Below are 21,450 nucleotides of genomic sequence, written 5' to 3'. Positions count from 1 at the left end.
TTGTTGACTAAGTGGCATATATATTCTATTTAACAGTGCATTCTAGTAGCAGCTGTGAACCTGTTTGCTCTGTACAATACATTATTTATAAAAACTGTTTAAAGAAACTGGAGATACAACATATCCATTGAAATTACAAATGCAGTATTCTAAATAACTGTTAGAACTAGACCAACACCATATAGGTGTTGACTATTAAAAAGGAATAAGTGTTATAGACTTGTTCTTTAATCTATATTAATGTGTTCCTTAAGTGTGATAGTTCAGTTACAGAACACAGTATGCTGAATTTTAGAATGCAGTGTTTGGAAACTTGTAAGTACAACAAAGTACGTAAGAAGAAGCTGTGCAGTAAAAACAAAATGCTGGTAACATGGGCAGTAACTGTCTGCAGGGCTTGTTCAGAGATTCCTGTAGATCAGTGTGTGAGTGGATCGTGTATTATCTTTAACAGCTATGAAATGTTTATTTATTAGGAGTGTTGGGAAAATGAAATGCAGAGCACAGTAAGTGTTTTGAAGAGTGTCTCAGATTTGAGGCGATTGATTCTATTCTCTCATAGGTTTTTTTGCTTCACAGACTGTATATTTTTTAACAGAGTACACGATCACAATGTATGACACCAAGAAGAAGGAGCTGCGATGGAATGCAACCTATTTTGATTATGCAGCTACTCTACCTGATGAAGACATAAAATACAGTAAGAATTTAATTGCTGCTTTTTTGATCTGCCCCCCCGCCCCCCCCCCCCCCCCCCCATTGGCTGTGGGTTTTGTGTACAGGCAAAAATATTCTGATTTTTTGCTATAATTAATAGCTCAAGCTGTCTGTCTGATTTTTGTGCAGTTGATAGGCATCTGCCAGTTTTTATCCTTTACATGCAATAACATCTGCAGCCTGTTAGGTAGCTTCAGGTAAATTGAATCTAAGAAGGTACAGCTCTTGAAGATACAACTCTTTAAAATTTAGTGAAAAATGGCAGGAGAAGAAGCAAACGTAAACTGTGGTGCAGACTCAGGAAAAGCTATTGCAGTGCTATTGCAACTGAACTTTTATCAGCCTAAGACAACTGATTCGCTGCTCAGATATTCTTCTGCAATGTAACGTGTAACGGACTCCACAGTTAACGCAGGGCTTGAACTGTTAATGTGTATTGTTAAAGTTGCATGTCTGCAGCAATCCAGATAATCTCCTCTATATCTGTATATTGCAGAAATGTCCCACTTTGTGTCTAATGGAGATGGACTGGTGGTGACTGTAGACAGTGAGTCTGGGGACGTACTGTGGATTCAGAATTACGCTTCTCCTGTGGTAGCTTTTTACATCTGGCAACGCGAAGGATTACGGAAAGTTATGCACACTAACGTGGGGATAGAAACTCTGCGATACTTGACGTTCATGTCTGGGGAGGTTGGACACATTACCAAGTGGAAATATCCTTTCCCAAAGGAAACGGAGACCAAGAGCAAACTGACGTGAGCATGAATATTCCTGTTGTTCTCACTGTCTGACAGAGTTTTGTCATTAAAACCTTACTTGTATACATTCAGTTAAGGATTGTTCTACAAGTTTCAAAGTGGTGAAAAGAATACATAAAAGCAGCTCTAGTTCTCCAGCTGTTACTTTATATCATATTTGATCTTTTACTGTCTAAAGGCAGAGACAAAAAACCTATCATAAACTTAGGAAATGTATATTCATAACTTTAATCATATGTTCGGTGTTGAAGAGTTTCTTATAATGTGGAATGGAATTGTTTTTATAATGTGAAGCCTTTCATGTTATAAAAAAGATGCGTGGCATTTTGGCAAATACCAGTTATTGAATAATGCAGAAACAGGACATGAGTTATGTCAAATGAGTAATTGCGATGTGAATAATCAACTAATAATGCTTTCATAATTAAAAAGAATAGCTTCATAGTACAGCAGTACTTAGAACAATTTTACAGATCCAGGCTTTTCAAGATATAAATATGGATGATTTGAGCAACTCATGCGTTAGTTCTGCAGGATTGTGTTGCCAAGGTTTTAGCTAAGATGGTGAAACATCCATTTGTCTACTATTTTCTAACACTTACTGTTTTTTCCCAGACCAACTCTGTATGTAGGGAAATACTCCACAAGTTTGTATGCATCACCATCGATGGTGCACGAAGGAGTAACTGTTGTGGTAAGTTGAAAGCTGCAATAGTTGACTGACACCTGCTGAAAAGTGCCTTTACAGAATTACTACCGTCCTGGGTTTAAAAAAAAAGTTGAAATGGAAACATACATAAAAATATATTAAAAAAGACAACTGTGCCATAGTAAAGTGGCAAAGGAATCTGATTGAAATAGAAAACCCTGAGGGCTGTACACCTACAGAAATGTGGTTTTAAATTGCAGATTGCTATCAGGAAATACATAGCAAATTAAGTATTTCATGAAACAATTAACAGTAAGCTTCAGAATGCATGACCATATTTCAGGATTCATTTCAAATGCTGCAAAGAATTAACTGTAGTTCATCAGGAATTGTGCCAGACAAGCTGAGCAGGAGTGGACCAGAGGTGGTTACGCGGTATTGCTGGTGCATTGTGGTTAATGTTAAAATTGCTGGTTTGTTCATCAGAGTAACTCCCCATAGATAGGAAACTGCATCATAGTTTTGTTTTGCTCACACTGTGGCTGTCAAGGTAGGAAATAAAGATCCTATTTAACTTTTCTAAAAAAAGAGAGAGTAATCTCATCTCCTGGGCAACAGGCAACATGTAATTTAGAAGGTCTAATGTCCAAGGTTGTTGAAGCAGTTGCTGAGGGCATATTGGCAGTGTTTACTTATGGTGACTTTGCTGCCAGTAATTTTTGCCTGCCCACCGATTTTGACCTTCGTTTTTTTATTTAGTTGCCTATTTAGATACTATAGGGACACAGTGCTTCCTTAATTGTAACACTAATCTCTCTTTCTAGCCCCGCGGCAGTGCCATACCCTTACTAGAGGGTCCAAAAACAGAAGGAGTCACAATTGAAGACAATGGCGAGTGTGTTATCACCCCCAGTACGGATGTAAAGTTTTCAGGCAGACTGAAAGAAAAGAACAAACTCAACTATTGGAACGACTGGCTTTTAATAGGTATTTTGATGGTTGGACTGGATGATCTTCAAGGTCTTTTCCAACCTAGACAATTCTGTGATTCTGTATCGGAGGTCCCGAGCTTGGCCCTGCTCGGCCGCTGGCGCAGGATGGCATTGCCATCTGGTGGGCAATTCTCACCCAAACCTCAGCGCTGTTCTTCAGCTGCTGTAGATCAGTCACAATGATTGCCTAAACTCAGGCAATAATTACTGAATTCCAGTAATCGTTTCTAATTTGTTCTCACTTGCATATGAATTAATGTCTTTAAGTATACCACTGCATACCGTTTTTCCCAAGGCCTCTGCTTTATTCTGTGAATAAGATGAGGAGTGCTTAGCTCAGTATGTGGAAAGTTGTTTATTGTTCATTTGCCTCCTCTTCAGAGAGGGGTATAGGTAATTTATTATTTACTGTAAATATTGTATTCTGGTTCCTCTGGATTTTTTTTATTGCGCATAATGTTGCTTTAATTCTCATCATATGGATCAGAGGGTCATGTTTTCCCCATTTTCCAAATGGAGGATTAAGGCACAGATACTGAAGATAATAAAGTGTCAGCCTGTCTTGTGTGTCCCAAATCCCAGTATTTTGGAATTAACTTTTCAGGGCATTTACAATTTTGCTTCAAAAATGAAGAATTATCTGAAGTTCAGCTTTAAGTGATGCAAGTTTATAATTAAGTGATTGGTACGTGCCGTAGATCTCTGTGGCAGGGACAGGGTGTAACTTTCAGCTTCTTTAACTGCCGCCTTTCTCTTCCTGTCATCCCTTTCTTTGTCAATACTGTCCCACTCTTGCAGTACGTCAGGCAGCTGCTTTTAAACAGTTCGCATTCCTCTGCAGCTCTGTGTGCTGAATGACCTGTGCCCTCAGGTTTTTCCCTCCTTTTTCTTTCCTACCCTATACATGAGCAGGACATTTCTGTCTACTCCAGCTGCAAAAACTGGAAGTGCAGTAGCATCTCCCTCTTCTCACCTACTTGGCTAGCACGAGCCAAAGGAGTGTGAAGAGCACTTGTAGCTGAGTGCTGGATCAATTCTTGCTTTCCTGTGCAGCACGATCCATTCCCTTCAGAACCATTTCGTATCTAGAACATGATCTTCACCTCAAGGCCACATCGGAAAGCAAAACTACCTTGAGAGTGAGCCAGCTAGGAGGCATAATGCACGGTCCTCTAATGGCCAGGAACCAAATCCACAGCCAGTGCTTGAGCACAGAGTCCTTCAGAATTGTGATCACCATAGCTGTGACTGCTTGGGAAGGACAGAGGGAAAAAATGTTTTAATTTGAGCTTTTGTTCTGTGATGTTCTCAAGCCTATTGTAAATCAGCTTTATATGTGCTCTTCAGCAAAGATGCTGAAATCAAGAATATCTTTCCTAAAAAGGGATGACCTTTTATTTCAGCAAATGTGTTTTATTTAAAGGGCACCATGAAACGCCATTATCTGCCCCTACAAAGATCCTGGAGAAATTCCCAAGCAACTTACCTAAGAGGCCTGAAAACGTGATTCCAGTTGACTCTGATAAAGCCACTATTGAAGAGGTTTGTGATGAGAATAATCATCTTACTGGATGATAGAAGAATAGAAAGGAGTAGAAGTTGGGGAAGGACTCAGAAGGAAAGCTACGTGGAATGACTTCATGTTTTTGTGCCAGATTTTCATGTACTTAGCATGTAGACTCACTGGTATGATGATGTGTCATTCCTTATTTCAGAATTAGGGCTTTCAGCTGCTTTTGTTTTTTCCACATGCAAGACTTTCTTTGACTTTGGTAGGGTTAGAAATTATTAGAAATGATTTAGCAGAAAGGCTGATGTACAGATGCTCCATTACCCATGAAGATATTTATCTAACAGAGCTTTCATTGCCTCTTAGGTTATTGACATCGTTGAAGGTTCCTCAACAGAAGTGCCTCCTGCTGTTCCAAAGGATATTGAGGAGAAGCCTGCTCGGCCTGTCCCTCGGCTAGAGGCTCCTGTGGACTCCATGCTGAAAGACATGGCCACGATCATTCTCAGCACTTTCCTGCTTGTGGGCTGGGTGGCTTTTATCATCACTTATCCAATGGTAATGCTGATTTAGCTTGAAGTGCTTTTGAGTTTTGGGAGAGTCAATAGCATTTTACAGCCCAAGAAATGATACAGGAGTTAGAAAATAACACACTACAGGGTTTCTTTTCCCTCCTCACAGATCTGCAGTGGGTAGCAAAGGCTACAAATTTGGCATAACAGTGATTTCTCTGGGCATATGTGCCAACTCTGGAGATTATTTTTTTTTTCACCCCACCAATTCTGGTTTTTGTATGTGTTACTCTTTTCACAGACATGATCTTAACACCATTGGCTTCACTCCTCTTCCTCACCTGAACCACTGTCAGGTTCTCCAGCTTTTGGATCAAAGCCTTTATCCTTCTGTGGTTTAAAGACACCTAGTCAACCTAGTAACAGTTAGCTTTTGCCATATTAACCAAGCAGTGTGATTTCTCAGCTTTGCAATGGAAATTCAGAATGAAATTGAAAGCGTGTGAGTGAAAGTTCCCCAGCCTACTTGGCCGATAGTGTTATAACAAGAGTTTTCCTCCCACCTTTTGGGTGTAGCCACCCCAGTAGCTATAGAGTTCCCTTTTATGACGAGACTGTAAAAACTTCACTCCACTTACGGAACTGAGGTCCTTTCTCACAGAGTGTACATCAGCAGCAGCAGAGGCAGCATCAGCTGGAAGAGAAGATACAGCTCTTGCAGCAACAAAAGCTGCCCTTTCGTGCTCCCAGTGATCTACCCCCAGAAGCAGATTTCTTGGACACCTCCTATGGACGGACAGAGAGCTCAGCTGCCAGCACACCAAATATGTCACCCAGAGCATCCAACCATTCTGCGTATTCCAGCATCTCCACGTCCGATGTTGGGAGCTGCCTCTCCACTGAGCAAGAAGAAGGAGGTAAAGGTGATCGAGCGGCTTTTATTGCGAGTCTCTCTATTTCCCCCATCTGTATGATGATACAGCACAACGATGAAAATACTGATGACACTTCATGGATCAGACGGAAAAGGACCATCATTTTCATTTAGTCTGACCATTTGCAAAACACTGTGCAGGTGTGCCATGCCCTGACGTTGAGCAGGATTATTTGCTTTAGAAAAACATCCAGTTCATAACTGCTGTCTGAGGGATTATGTTCTCCATGACGGTATATTCTTATAACCTGTAGCTGTTCTAGGGAGAGGTTCGCTTAAGTAAAAATATGTGTTATTATGATTAACTAGAATCAAGAAGGAGGATTATGCAGCGTGGCCTGCCTTCCTGGCTGATCTTCCTGTGCACTATTTTGTCCCTTCAAAGGCTTTTCAGAGGAACTGCTAGTAAACCCCCTTCCATAACTGTCAGTCAGCATTTCCTAAATTCAACAAGACATCTATAAAACTTTCTAGAGCTTGGCTGCTGAGCACCACCAGTTTCTTATACTGTCTTGAGACATGATCTTTCCAGACCTTATGTCAGGTGTTGTGTACAGAATGTGTTTGCCTCTGCCTGTTGGATCATTTGGTCACCAGAGAGTGTTTGCCTACTCAACATGAGTACCAAAATGGGGATGTTCTGTGCTGTTAATTTAAACATGAGCAAAGAGACTTTCACATACTGGCCTGGAAGGATGTAAAAGGCTGGCTTCACCCATCCTAAACCAGTCCTTGGTTCTTGTTTTTTGTTCAGATGAAGATGCAAACAGAGTGATGGTTGGCAAGATTTCGTTTAACCCAAAAGATGTACTGGGACATGGAGCTGAAGGGACAATTGTTTACAGGTAGAAGACAATATGTGCATTCAGCATTAAATAGACCAATGAATGTCTTACATTCGGTTGTTGGGGTTTTTTTTAAATAAAGAAACCCCACATATCTAATATGAACACAAATGAAACTTTTGAAAAAGTATTTTGCGTGTGGCTGGAATATTTTCATGCAGTGTTTCTTCACTAGCAAAAACTACTTCCCTTAGAAATGGTTAATGACCAAACTTATCTGTTTCCAGCATGAGAAATGCTTTAATATGCCTCTGTAAAATGTCTTCTGTTGTCACTTGCTTTGTACATGGTTTGTCTACAGAGAGTGTAAAAGGCTGACGTGGCTTTCCTTCCTGTCTGCAGGGGAACGTTTGATAACCGTGATGTTGCAGTGAAAAGAATTCTTCCTGAGTGCTTCAGCTTTGCAGACCGTGAAGTACAGTTGCTGCGAGAGTCAGATGAGCATCCTAACGTGATCCGCTATTTCTGCACAGAGAAGGACCGGCAGTTTCAGTACATAGCCATTGAGCTGTGTGCTGCCACTTTACAGGAGGTGACGGGTCCCTTGCAAACCTACAGAATTTATGAAAGTCTTCTCCCTGGAAGGCCTGCAATTTCCTTCAGCTTAAAGTGCTGAAGTGCCTGCTACAGGAGATGTAGTTACTCCCGCCATCACCTCTGTGACAATTACACATTCCTACAACAGGGGTGTTTTCAGACCTTTAGAAAGACATCCCTAACCCTGTACTGATTTAAGGACAGAAGCTGTTGTCCTTTGATTTTCCTTCTTGTGAAGGACTCCTTTCTAGTCATCCTCCCACTCCTACCATCTAGGCTTCAAAGACCCTCTGCTCTTGCTTCTGGAGCACAGTGCTATAGAATTCTAGCTCCAAGTGATGTTTTAGAGATCATCACCTTCAGCCAAAAATAAAAAGGGACTCTTTCATGTGTGTTACTGACTAGCATTAACCTGCAATTTATCCAGTCTAAACTTTTTTTTTGGGGGGTGAAGGGGGTATACTTACTATCTGAGAATGGACTGATGATAAGCAATATTGTGGCTGAATCTTCTGTTTTTCTGTTGTAATTTGTAGTATGTTGAGCAGAAGGCCTTCAGCCACCATGGCTTACAGCCCATCACTCTCCTGCAACAGACAACATCTGGTCTTGCCTACCTGCACTCCCTTAGTATTGGTAAGGATGCCTCTTGTTTCACTATTGGATGGAGAGCGGTATATTTTCTTAACTAGAAAAAAAAAAAAGAAACTGGTCTGGTGCTGGGAGCTAACTTCTTCAATCCCAGAGGAGAGAGTTGTAGAAGCTCCACCTGGTGCTGGCAGCAGTGGTGTCTGTCCTTGGACAGCGGCCTTGTCCCTGTAACATTCTGCTGCACTGGAGGAGTAAAGCTGGTCATTACCATTTGTGCAGGGTGCTGCATGTCATGTAAAACATAATGACTAGTGGTGATGGAACAAAAAGGTGATGAGCCTCTACCAAAGACAGAAGCTTGAGGTTAGGACTTTGGTTTAACAAACGGTGGATCAGCCTTGTGAAAGGTTTACAAAATACGTTAAAAATTTACAAATATCATTGGGATTGCCTGAAGTGGATAAATGGGTGTTTGTAATAGTCCACAGGGACCTGAAGCCCCATAACATCCTCATCTCGATGCCTAACGCCCATGGGAAGGTCAAAGCTATGATTTCAGACTTCGGCCTCTGCAAGAAGCTGGCAGTGGGCAGGCACAGCTTTAGCCGTCGGTCGGGTGTGCCAGGCACCGAAGGGTGGATTGCCCCAGAGATGCTGAGTGAAGATTGCAAAGAGAACCCTGTAAGTCTCCAGCTTTCCCTTGGGCTCCCCCGGAGGAGGCAGCACAACCAAGGTGGCACATTGTTGCAGGCAGACTTTAAGAGATGCAGTACTTGATGCCTGGGCATTCATGCTGGCTTGCAGCTGAATATGTGATTCTGAAAAGTTTCCTTCTGCTCTTAGATGCAAAATAACCACCCTGTGATGATCAAAGTCTTCAGGGGAAAAAAAAAAATGTTTTATTGCTATTAAAGGTTGTTTATTTGCAGACGTATACCGTGGACATCTTTTCAGCTGGCTGTGTCTTTTATTATGTGGTATCTGAAGGCAGCCATCCCTTTGGCAAATCTCTGCAGCGGCAAGCCAACATTCTGCTGGGTGCATACAGCCTGGAGTCTTTAAATGCAGGGAGGCATGGTAAGAAAAGCACGGTAAACATAACGCATTAGAGTTTAGTGAACTTTTCATGGGTGTTAAAATGCCAATATGACCCACAGTGATCCCAGCCTGGCAGTGGTGAAAGTTGTGTTCCCAGCGTACTCAAGTAAAGCTCCTAAAGTTCTTAGGGTCAGCACCCCAAGGCATCCTGGGGATACACAATCAGGAACCTACAAGCTTGACTGTAGAGTTATTTCATGTATTTAAAGGGTGGGAAAGAGCTGAGCTTTGATCTTCATAATCACACTGATTCAACACCACTGACTTTCTGTTGACTGCGCAGCGTATCTGTGAGGGAGGTCCTTGAGCTGGGGGGGCTAGTGTTCAGGATTGTGTTGGAGGAAGTAGAGAACATAATGAGTTTCTAAAGTACCAAACATTAGATTTCCCTATAGCCTAAGAATTACCACCCTTTTCCTTGCAGAAGATATAGTTGCTCGTGATTTAATAGAGCAAATGATAAACATGGACCCTCAGAAGCGTCCGTCTGCCAGCTGTGTGCTAAAACACCCATTCTTTTGGAGTTTAGAAAAGCAGCTCCAGTTTTTTCAGGTTTGTGTTGGCCTTTTCTATCCTTTCAGTTCTAAGAACCCCTGTAGACGTTCTTTAAATCTCGAATTCAGTCTCTCCTAATGTCGTGGATGTTTGAGGTGATAGAATCCACAACCTTACTGTGAGGCGTGACAAAGCAAAATTGTAATACCTAGGTGGCATCTCTCGAGAAACTGGCTTAATCTTACAGAAGATCTTTTACAGGGGGGCTGGAATGAGATGTTATCAACTTAAATTGGAGTGAGGAAGCTCTCTAGCAGCTAGAGGCAATGCAGGAGAGCGTGGTGCCTGGCGGGTTTGCCAGAACAGGGTAGCCCACTGTAGGGGATATGCAGGCTTAATCCAGATGGGGAGTGGGAACTGGCTGAGGAGCTGAGGTTTTTTTCCAGCCTTATCATCTTCTGCTTTGTGATAAAAAGGCTTTGGCAGATGGTGAAACAGCTCATCATCACAGAAACTTCTGTAGCCCAGTCCCAAGCATAATCCATTGCATCACACTTTGTCACAGAGTGAAGTAGAATCACAACTCATTATCAGGACAGGCTGTAATTGGCTAGAAGCAGCAATTTTACATTGTTGGGAAAAGCTTGGAAATAAAACTAGAAATAACCTGAATGTCTCTTCCAGGACGTTAGTGACCGGATAGAGAAAGAATCTTTAGATGGTCCAATAGTCAAGCAATTAGAAAGAGGTGGAAGAGAGGTGGTGAAAATGGACTGGAGAGAGCACATCACCGTTCCTCTCCAGACAGGTAATGGATGGTGTTTTATCAGTGGAAACAAGGTACGTGCTGTTGTTCCCAGTCTGCAGGGACAGGAAGGTGAGGAGAACACTGTCTCAGTTTTGACACATGACCTTTACTTGTCAGTGTATTTCTTCAAGTTAAAGTACATGTTTAGATACTGAAACACACCCACCGGGCTGTGTGACTGTAGGCACACATACCTTACATTTGAGGCCAGCAACTAAAACTGCATCAAAACACCAAAAGAAATCTTGTAATTTCTTTTGTAGATCTTCGAAAATTCCGATCATATAAAGGAGGCTCAGTACGGGATCTTCTGAGGGCAATGAGAAATAAGGTAAAGGAGTTCGCACACACTGGTTCTGCCCCCTTTGGCTGTTTGTTGCCAGTCTGCCTCTGTCTCACCTCGGTTTCGGTACTGAGCTGCTTTACAATAGACTAATAGGAGGTTACTCTGTCCACGCAGATGCATCGTGGTCAGCTCTATTTCCAAGCGGATCCTTGGACACAAACCCTCTGACTGAGCTTTTCCCTGTTCTCCCTTCCTTCACAGAAGCACCATTACAGAGAACTGCCTCCTGACGTGCAGGAGACCCTGGGCTCCATCCCGGATGATTTTGTGTGTTACTTTACAGCTCGTTTCCCTCACCTGCTCCTACACACCTACAATGCCATGCACATCTGCTGCCAGGAAAGACTGTTTCAGCATTACTATCATCAGGACTCTGCAGAGCTGAGCCTTGCAGGAGACACTGTTTGAGAGGAGAGGGATGGAGCTTTCTTCTCTGGGACCAACATTCCAAGCACAGGGCTGTGAAACAGGCCTACCTTTAGCAGGGAAAAGTGGGATCAAAGAGCTGAATTCTCTCTCTTTGAAGAAACCAAGCTTCCAAAAAGTGCCTTGTACCTCTGCCTGCACTGGATCATGAGGTGGTAGGAGCCCAAGGAGGGAGTGGTAGCTTCAGGAAAGCAATGAACCCTGGGGTAAGGTTATTCCAAGTTCTCAAGACAGTGAGAATGGAGAGCAAAAGCCGGATATAACCGTCACCCAATATCCCTGTACTGTATGTGATTTTATAACTGATGTGTTTTACTACAAAGAATCAAAATATGGTGATTGAAATCATATAATTACTAGGGACTGGGATCTGCAAAAGGAGCCTTTTAGTTGTAGCAAATCATCAGAACCTGCTGTTGCACTACTGCTACGTTCTGCATTAGGCACACCACAGTGATTGCAGAAAGCATCATTCCTGATTAGCCAAAAAACAGTAGAGAGTACAATTTCTGTTTAATCAGTACTACCCTGGGAAATCAGTCCCTCATACTTGAGCAGATACAATGAAGTTCTAAAAAATACTGACTTGAAAAATCAGTTAAAGGTTTACCTACTTTGAAAATAAGCCTCATCGTTTAAGTATCAACCAGTATTCACAGAAGAGTGTGAACAGTCCTTGACAAAATCACAGTATCAGAATAGATCTACACAAGTAACTTCAGAAAAATACACCGATGTCAGCTGGGAGCTGCTCGTGAGAGGCTGATCATTTATCTACTGCAAGTGTTCCTTACTTCCTTACAAAGAAGGGTCGCCAGCTGCAGAGCCAGAGGTAAGAGGAGTCCTGGGGAAAAAGGAGCGAAATAGGAAACAATAAGAGATGTACAGAACAGTGAAATTACAGGCAGTGTTTTTAAGGGGTGCGATAAGGCTGTAGAGGAGCCCTGGTTCCTGTTTGTGGGTTGCTAATCACATCCGCGGGAGCTAATGTTTTTAAAGATGCAGTATTTCTTTTCATTGGCCCTAAAGCTGTGACCAAGCATTAAGTGTGTGCTAAGGATGAAGAAATGCTGAATTTTAATATGATACAAGTGGGGTGTTCTTTTACAATATATTTATTTAACATATTTATATTTATTTAATTTTTACTACAAAGTGGTATCAAATCCAAGTGGTACAAGTGTAAAGCATGCCAAATCATTCTTAATCCGTTTTGTGTTTATATTTAATCATATTAACAACTGGAAGAGGAAAGTGATACTGCATCTTTCAATGGAATTAGTTAAAGGAGAAACAACAAAGTGGGAATTTGTATGACTGTGCCATTGTGTCTTAAACTAATAAATTATTGACAGTGATGCGTATGATTGGGTATGTACAGCTACTTTTCTGGAGCTATTTTACAGAAAGTTTTTTCCTAGTTTTACAATGTATGAGAGCAATTTACCTAAGATGCCAACTGTGCAAGTTACATGTTTCTAAAGCTTGGGGGGAAAAAAAAAATATGGTAGTTTTACCTAAGAAGATTCAAAGCCTATTTCATATTTTTGTACTTCTCATGTAAAGTTCTTTTATAAGTCTACTAAATAAAGACTTGTACTCCGATTAAAAAAAGCCCCACACCTTCTAGTGACGATGTGTGCCTGGGGAGCTCAGCCGGACTGCGCCGCGAGTGAGGAACAGAGCCGGGCTGGAGACAGCCGCGGCAGAGGGAAACGCACCTCTGGGTCCCCCTCCCCGGAGAGGGGCCCGCGCCCACCCCCTGTGTCCCTGTTCCTGCACTGGTGCAGGAAACACACACGGCTGGGGCTGGGGCTGGGGCTGGGGGGCACGGAGCCTCGTTTTGTTGTTGTAACGGCCCCCAGCCCCCTACACCCGGGCGGCTGAGGCAGGTGCACAGGTAAGAGAAAAATGGCTGCAACGATCACGTGCTACAATACTCATAAATAAATTTTTTGCGCGAAAACCAAGTCGACACACGATCACGTGGGTAACAGGAAACACCACCCTGTAAGAGAACTTGGGCTGCTGGACGGGGAGGGCTGAGCCCACCCGCGTTGGTGACCCGCCAGCCCCGCCACTGGTCGCTTCGGTCAGCTGGGCAGGAGCGAGGGGTAACCCAGTTTTTAAATAAAAATAAAAGCACCCTCGCAGCTGGCAGGTGCCCGCTTTGGGTGCGGCTGCCCCCAGGCAGGGCGGGGGACCGGGGCTGCCTGCGACAGCGCTGCCGCCACGGCGTGGAGCCTCCCTGGGGCACCCCCGCCCTGTTTCTGGCTGAAGCAGTTCCCCGCGGTATCGCCGGTCCCAGCAGGGCCACGGAAGAGCCCCCCCGGGCTGCAGGAACACCCCCGGGCTCCGCCGGCGGCAGCTCCTGCCCGGACTCCCTCCGCGGGCAGGATCGGGCAGTGCCAGCACTGGAGCCAGTACCCGGTCCCGGCAGGCTCAGCCAGGTAAACCCTCCCTGCGCCGTGCTGGGCCCGCGGGTGGGGGTGGGTGGGTTATTCTCAGCCTGGCCGGTTACTTTACTGGTCGCAGGCCTAGGAAAAGCGGGGATCTCCCCACTGTCAGCCTCCCAGCCCTGGGAGAAGAACTGCTGGGCAGGGATAAGTCCGGGCAGCTTGGGGGGATTGGGAACGGGACGGGACGGCGACGACGGACGACGCGGACACTTCTGCCATACACCCCCACGGCTCCATCCCTGCCCTGCCGCCCCCCACCCCGTGCGAGCACTCCCGAGGGTCTGCGGGGACCGCAAAACCACGGCCGCTCCGCTTCCCCCCCCCCGACAGTTCTTACAAGCGGGTGGGAGCCGGGGCCGGCGGCCGCCCCCCCGCCCGGGGCTCACGCAGAGCCGCTCCCCGCGGCCGCGCCTCCCTTAGTTTCTATTCCCCGTTAAGTTTCACTTTCTCGAGAAACCGCTCCTGCCCGCAGAGGAGGGCTCGGCGGAGCACGGAGGGGGGGGGGGGTGTGTGGGGGTGGGGGGGTGTGGGGGTGTGTGTGTGGGGGGTGTGTGTGGGTGTGGGGGGGGTGTGTGTGTGGGTGTGTGTGGGTGTGGGGGGGGGGTGTGTGGGGGGGGTGTGTGTGTGTGTGTGTCTGTGTGTCTGTCCGCCCTAAGCCACACCTAAGCCACACCCCTGTACCAGCGTAGCCCCGGGCGGGGGGGGGGGGGGGGGGGGCAAAGGCGCTGGAAAGCCCCAAGGAGCATCGGGCCTCCTCTTTCCCAGTATCTACCTGAAGTGGCTGTTAGATGGGCACAGCTGCCAACACGTGCTTCTCCAGGAAAACCCCCTCTGCTTGGAGCCCCCACGAAGCACGGGCGGAGGGAGGCAGGGTACCAGGCAAGACAGGCTTTTAGAGGTGCAGAAACTACCTTGGTCTGAAAAGGCGGGGAGGGGGTTGGGGAAACAGAACAAGTCAGCTTTAACTAACACAGGAATGTTAACTGTAAATCTGAACAGTTACTTTTTTCCCCTCTAGGTTTTTTTTTGTTACCAGCAGGATTTCCCTCCTCAAAGGCAATGGGTATGTGTTGCTTTCAAAAAAATTGTCCTTTAGATGTAGCAATTTGCTTTTTAATATCTGCACTTTAAGGGTTAATCTCTAGTGCAGAAACTACTTGGTACTCTTAACATCACCTTGTGGTTTGTATTGATGGTGTCTTCCTTTAGCATAAAATAAACCAAGTCGGTAAATGATCTACCCAAACCTCTCTAGTTTAGAGAACTCAGCCCCTGTCAGTTCCAATAACTTTATCACATCATTCCCTTCAAAAAACATTCTGGGTTACTTCCATGACTCCCTTTGAAGATCACTGCCAAACCTCCTTCATGGTTTCCCACTTCACTGATTTATTAGTCCTGTACCATTGCTCAGGACTGCTTTTGATTAAGGTTAAGGATGCTTTTAGTCATCAGAACTGACACAATCTCTCACTGTGACTGGTAGAAAACAATCTAGCATTCAATGTGGCCAGTTCTGCAAGGATTATAATGCTTTGTCAAGCATGTTGACATGTTTTTAGTTTGTATTACTAATACATAACAAACTTCTAGATTACAGAACATTACCCGTGAATAAATGGGATGAGAACCATGTCCAGTGTTGGCTAGAATCTACAGGAATCAAGAAGGAGTATGTAGAAAAACTACACGCAGAAGAAGTGACAGGTCCAGCGCTAATGGAACTGGATGACACTTTCCTCAGAGGCATAGGTATGAAGGGAGGCCAAATCCACATGTTAATCCGCAAGAGAAACGAACTTCTGCAGCTACAGGAAAATGCCCAGCAAGCCAAGCATTCCAGCACCAACACATCTGGCAGAACTGATGCACAAGCAGATCCAGTAAGACCCAGAAATGCCCCCGCCCAAAAAACTTCAAGCGGAGACAGCTGTGATCCAGCAGATAAAACTAGCAGAGACACCCCAGCTTCTACTTCTGGCAAGAGGCAAAGGAGAAGTAACAACTCCCAACTTAAAAATACCAATGAAGTTTTAGAGCTCAGCAACTGTCGACCATTTCGAAGTCAGAATACCGATTTTAAGTATGTGAAAGACAAAGTTCTTGCTCCAGAATCAGGAGTCAATGGTTTAATCACTCCTTGCCATGAATACAAATCATTTGCCACGGCTGCAGAACTGAACAAAAATCAACTGCAATCAAAATTTGCCTGCGAAGTGATACGATTTGCTTCAGCCTGCATGAACATTAGGACAAACGGCACCATACATTTTGGCATCATGGACAGCGTAGAGGATAGGGGTTGGAAACACGGACAGATCGTTGGCATAAAGGTTAAAGAGCGAGAATACTATGTTGATGCATTAGATTATATAGAAAAATGTTTTTGCGAAAGTGTACAAGAAATTGCAAGGAAATGTATTCACCCACCTGTTTTTGTTGAAGTGATTTCGAAAGACTCTCAGGAACAAAAATTTGTGGTGGAGGTTGACATTGAACCAACGTCCAGTTTAGTAAAGGACACACTTTTTGAAGTGTATTTGCCAAAATACAATGAAGACAGCCAGAAGGTGACCCTGACCAAAGATAGAGCTCTCTATCAGAGACTAGGAGCAAAGTCTGAACCTGTAAAGCACAACAATCTAACTACTTTTATTCAGGGATTACGAGACAGGGATATTCAAAGAGAAAAAGCTGAGCTCTCCAGCACAGAAGCACACACAGAAATACATCAAAATTTAGGAAGAAAGCTATCGATTCTACTAAATGATGGCAAAAGCTATATGGATGATTCCCTACGGTACATCCTTGTCACAAACAGATGCGAAAAGGATAATCTGAACTGTATCAACTTTTTAATGCACTTGAACATTTTCTGTGTCTTTGACTTTGATGAAGATTCTAATGTGTCAGGGCTGTACAGCAAGTACAAAGAACACCATGCAACAAGGTCTTATTTTTTACAGGATTTTTCCAATGAAAGCAAGACTGGCAACCCTCCCTCTCAGAAACATTTGTGCCTGTTTGATCAGACCAGCTGGATATTCTGCAATGGGCGCAGTGACTTCCTCGGGGATGAAAAACCTTGTGATGAAAATACATGGATTAGAATGAAAAAGAAGTACCTTAAGAAAGCAATTACTCGTATCTGTGACGAAATCCTGCCAAAGCGGTCTTTCATTGTGCTTTTCCTATTGCTATCACCAGTGCAGAAACAACTTGTGGACACTTTTCAGGAATTCTATACAGAGATGAACGGCACTGAGTACATCGTTTGCATTTCAGAGTCCAGAGAAAATTATGGGAAGTGGGCTAATCTAGCTCAGGCATCCTGCAGCATCGAGACACTAGAACAATGCAGTATTGTGGGTATGAAACTAAGTCACGTAGATGCCACCATTCAAACCATGCTGCCTTCTACAGCACAACCCAGGCACCTGCCAGTTTCCACGAGAGGGCTATGTACACTTCCCTCGCTGGAAGAAGAGAAACTGTTTTCCCTAGAAATCCTTTGTGTTGACCAGTGTGATGATATCAAATTAGATCTTTTGACTGAAAAAGAAATACAAGAAATAGAACAAAATTTCTACCGAGGGAGGAAAATCATCTGGGAAAACTTCTGGCTTGCTGATAAAAGACGCTGCGGGGAAATCATTGAACGCGAAGCATGTAAGGACGCTAGCAAACTCCTAGATGACATTTTACGAGGAAGTGAACTCAAATATTCTGTGGCTAAACTAAAGATATTTCACCATCCTGGAAGTGGTGGAAGCACAATAGCACGGCAAGTTCTATGGAAAAGAAGAAAGGACTTAAGATGTGCTGTTATCAAAACCTCGTATTCACCCGCAACTGTCTGTGAGCACGCACTTGCATTTAGAGATTATGAAGAAAAAGAAATCAGTCATTGTCTTCCTGTGCTGCTCCTGATTGAAGATTACGATGAAGACTATTTAGAAGAACTAAAGTATGAGTTAACGGATGCTGTAGCAACTAGGAAAATTAATTCCCCCAGACCTTACTTCATCCTCATGTGCTGTAGACGATCCAATGACCCCGAAAGGCTTTGCAAGGCTTCGCCACTGGACACAGTTGCTGTCACTCACAAGCTGATGGACTCCGAGAAAAGTCTGTTCAGAACTAAACTTGAAAAACTGAAGCAGAAAGATGTCAAGCCAGAATTCATACTTACATTTGTCCTGATGTGTGAGGAGTTCAATGAAGCATACGTGAGAGACTTTGTAGGGCACATACTGCAAGACATAGATTATTCGTCTCGCGATACATGCTTGATGCGTTATGTGGCTTTGCTTAATTTTTATGTACCTAATTCATATGTTTCATTGTCACACTGTGAGGCTTTTCTGGGACTGGGGGTATATACAGAAAGGCAATCAAGAGCATATGATTTCAAAAGTCACCTGAGTGAACAAGCAAGAATGATTTTCATTGAGCTAAGGGAAAGTACCACCTACATTTCATCTGTTCGGATAATACACTGTCTGGTTGCAAAAGAAATTCTGCATCAGCTTTCAGGGAATGAACCTCAGAGTCAACTTGCAATGACACTTCTTCAGGAAAAGATGCTCTTTGAAAACAGATTTGGACGAGAGGAATTCATAAAGTTCATCAGAGATCTGTTTATTCGACGCGATAAAAGAAGCAGGGGTGACAATACTGACACTCTTTTCTCCCCCTTCATTGAACACGTCTGCAAAGCTGAAGACTGTGAAAAAGCTATAGCTGTTTTAAAAGCTGCATATGAACTCCTTGGAAAAGATCCTTTTTTTGCCCAGCAGCTTGCCAGACTGAATTACAACAATGAAAAATTCAAAGATGCAGAATACTGGGCAGGGGTTGCAAAATTTCATTTGCCAAATGATTCTTATATTTTAGATACAGAAGGTCAAGTCTACAGGAAATGGTTTAGTTTCACTGTGGATAAAATGACACAGGAGGACACTCCTGAAAGCATCATTCAGAAGATAGAGATGGCTCTTAAAGCCATGAAATGCTTCAGGGCAGCACAACAGGCTGCAAAAGCAGAACGTGACAGTATGAATAACGCTGGCTATTTTGGAGAGGTAGAAGTAGGATGTCGTCTTCTTAAATTTTTATCCACAGTCCATGTATTTAGCAGAAGTCCAGAGGGGGAACATTCTGAGCTTGTGAAATACCTGATCACAGATTACATTCCTAAAGACATTGAAAAACCATGGGGAAGGCTTCACTCCCGCTTAAAAGGCTTACGCCAGAACCTGTACAATGCTCTGGAATGGATTTCAGAAGACCTAAGTTATTTCCAAACAGATAAAAACCAGGAGAAGGACGAGGAAGATGAAAAGGAAGAACAAATTCATAATCCCAGAAAATGGCTAAAAAGACAGACTGATGTATATGCTAAATTCTTCATCTCAACATCACTTATTGAGGACAGCAACAGTGGCCCCGAGAGCCAGCTGATGAGACGCATGAATATTTATAAGAGTGGTGGAGGTAGCGTCACTACTATCCTGTCATTCTTAACAGATAAGAAAGAGAACAGGTCAGCTGAAAAGCTAGAAAAGATCCTTAGTTTCTATACAGAAAACCCAGTAAGGGACAGGCTGGAGGACAACGATCTGATCAATTATATTTTGTGCCACATCACATTAGCATGCTTAGCACCAGGATCAGCCAGACTTCTTCCACTGCAAACTCTCCGTGAGCTCAGCGTAAGGTTCTTTAAAGCAAAAAGACCATTTCCAGCAAGCGCCCATTTTTTGCTCACCTTGCTCTACTGGCCAGATGAGGCATTAGACAGAGAGCCTCATCCAGATAAAGATGAAATTCTAAACTCAGCCCTTCAAACCCTGAAGCGTTTATATGACATCAAGATGAAAGATGTTCCTACCAGAAAGAAAAGAATCTACACCCACTTTTTTCTGGGAAAGGGTTATGGCTTAAGTAAGATTGTGCACAAAACTAAAATTGATAAATTAATTAGCGGGTCCTTAGATGAGAGGAGAATGAAGTGGCTACATGGAACTGTATGGAATATTGCCAAGATTCGTGACGTTCTCAAGAGAGTTTCTGGCTGGACCACAGACAGAAATTTATTTATACGTGGTCACACAAAGGCGTTTCCTATCTTGCCACTCCATCGTGATTCAGTGCCCCCCGGAAATGAAAACGTGACCTTTTATTTAGGTTTTTCATTTAATGGTCTTGTTGCTTTCAATATTGAGGTTGAAAATAATCCTTAACTGTCAGCTGAATACAAGGTATTTAGTACATTAACAGTACCGACTGTGCTTTTAGGAGGCAGCAAGATAACCACACTTCACTGCAATAATGACCAAGTATCTAAAAAAGTTTGAACCCTACTAGTATAGTATACCTTGGAACAGAAGTCTTTGGTAGTTCTGGAGTCACCAAAACCAAGATTTCAAACTTAAAGACAGCAATAATTACAGTATTTACCTGGGGACTGGGGGAGGTGGGGACAAAAGACCCACTATTTCTCCTCCTCCCCAAAATATTTGGTGAACTGAGCTCTGGAATAAATGAGTATTGCAGGGATCACTTTCTTCTCACCTCACAGATTAGGATTTTAAACTAATTTCTGTGTGGCCCCGATCAGTAACAGAATTTGTCCATTATAACTGTTTTTTCTTTTTCCTGTATTGGCAACAAAAAGTGAACTTACAACATGTATAGTACACTGGCTGTAACATACTTCCTCACTAACATGTACCATGCATCTACCCATCAACTGCAAGCAACATCCAGTGTAGAAGCACAGAGGGAAACTAAACAACTAAGCTGACTTTGCAAACATCAAGATTGGTAAAAAAATGGGTCTCAAATTTTACACCACATTGCTTCTCCATGTAAATATTACAAACCATACTAGACATATATCTGTATCTGGTGCAGACATGTGAGCAGTTAAGACATTGATAAGATTATCTGTAAGCACTGTTACAGTTGCATCATCCAAACAATTCCTGCACTTGGCAAAATGTTTTTACAGCATTATTCAAGAAATGTCCACAAGTACCTGACTCAAATTTGTCTACTGCATATATCCATGCTTGAAAACACTGTCTAGCCTGATTACTAATTTGAAAAACGCAAAGGAGTTTGTCATCAGCACTGTGTCTGCAACCATTGTGTCACATTAAGCTTTTAATAAAGTCGCCTGTTATTGAGTTTCAACATTGTTTGATACGAGTATTGTCACTAAAATTTCCAGAAAACACATCATATAACTTCAGTTTTAATCTAATAACCAACCTTTAGGAAGAATTACTATTTCTACATGAACTTAGTTACCCTACCTGAAGATGTAGTTCTAGAAGTAGCAAGGTATGATTTGCTTTTCCAACTTTGGCCAAGAGCTGGGCACAGCCAAAAACCGGAACAGGAATTGCAAGCCACTGTGAATTCAGAACAAACAGGATGAAACCAAAGATTATTCCATCTAGTCCAGGCCTTCACCTTCCAGCCTCAGGAACTGGAAACAAAGCTTGTGACTGCTGGCCAAGCAATACTTGTCTCCTTCCAGTGCCTTCAACGTGGGAGATACCAACAGCAGAACAGACTCTTGGAGGGCTGCACTTCTTTCTTGGGAAATCCAGGCTGGACAATTTCACCAGGGTTAAGCAAATGCTTAAGGGTTAAGCTTAACCTTAAGGGGTTAAGCACATCAAAGGCAGCCTTCCCCAAGATGAGCTAGGGAGGGGCACTGGAGGAGCAAATCATGACAGCATCTGACCTGCCAGGAGC

At 43.4% G+C, this 21,450-nt stretch overlaps 2 protein-coding genes across 5 annotated transcripts in view; both read left to right on the top strand.

Moving 5' to 3' along the window:
• The window catches only part of ERN1 (endoplasmic reticulum to nucleus signaling 1), a 38,858-nt gene extending 26,023 nt beyond the window's left edge, over positions 1-12,835 (top strand). Inside the window, exons 7-22 of one of the 4 annotated variants that reach the window (XM_074847668.1) lie at positions 599-700; positions 1,214-1,475; positions 2,094-2,172; positions 2,952-3,114; positions 4,543-4,661; positions 4,996-5,187; positions 5,803-6,058; positions 6,830-6,920; positions 7,263-7,452; positions 7,994-8,093; positions 8,530-8,729; positions 8,978-9,125; positions 9,571-9,698; positions 10,326-10,449; positions 10,713-10,780; positions 10,997-12,835. In XM_074847668.1, coding sequence (XP_074703769.1) covers positions 599-700; positions 1,214-1,475; positions 2,094-2,172; positions 2,952-3,114; positions 4,543-4,661; positions 4,996-5,187; positions 5,803-6,058; positions 6,830-6,920; positions 7,263-7,452; positions 7,994-8,093; positions 8,530-8,729; positions 8,978-9,125; positions 9,571-9,698; positions 10,326-10,449; positions 10,713-10,780; positions 10,997-11,203 — 2,429 coding nt within the window. In that variant the 3' untranslated portion in view covers positions 11,204-12,835. Of the gene's footprint in view, positions 1-579; positions 701-1,213; positions 1,476-2,093; positions 2,173-2,951; positions 3,115-4,542; positions 4,662-4,995; positions 5,188-5,802; positions 6,065-6,829; positions 6,921-7,262; positions 7,453-7,993; positions 8,094-8,529; positions 8,730-8,977; positions 9,126-9,570; positions 9,699-10,325; positions 10,450-10,712; positions 10,781-10,909 lie in introns of all 4 variants that reach the window. The other 3 variants (XM_074847667.1, XM_074847670.1, XM_074847669.1) reach the window with 3 other exon arrangements.
• Positions 12,836-13,591: 756 nt separating this feature from the next.
• LOC141933215 (sterile alpha motif domain-containing protein 9-like) lies at positions 13,592-20,880 on the top strand. Its single transcript, XM_074847666.1, has 3 exons — positions 13,592-13,671; positions 14,699-14,743; positions 15,274-20,880. Exons 2-3 carry the CDS (start codon positions 14,740-14,742, stop codon positions 19,923-19,925), a joined length of 4,656 nt encoding a protein of 1,551 aa, XP_074703767.1. The 5' UTR covers positions 13,592-13,671; positions 14,699-14,739; the 3' UTR covers positions 19,926-20,880.
• The last annotated feature ends 570 nt before the right edge of the window (positions 20,881-21,450 follow it).

Source organism: Strix aluco, chromosome 21, assembly GCF_031877795.1.
Source record: "Strix aluco isolate bStrAlu1 chromosome 21, bStrAlu1.hap1, whole genome shotgun sequence".
Taxonomy (NCBI): domain Eukaryota; kingdom Metazoa; phylum Chordata; class Aves; order Strigiformes; family Strigidae; genus Strix; species Strix aluco.
Note: the sequence above shows the minus strand (reverse complement) of the source record. Positions and strands in the feature narration are given on the sequence as shown.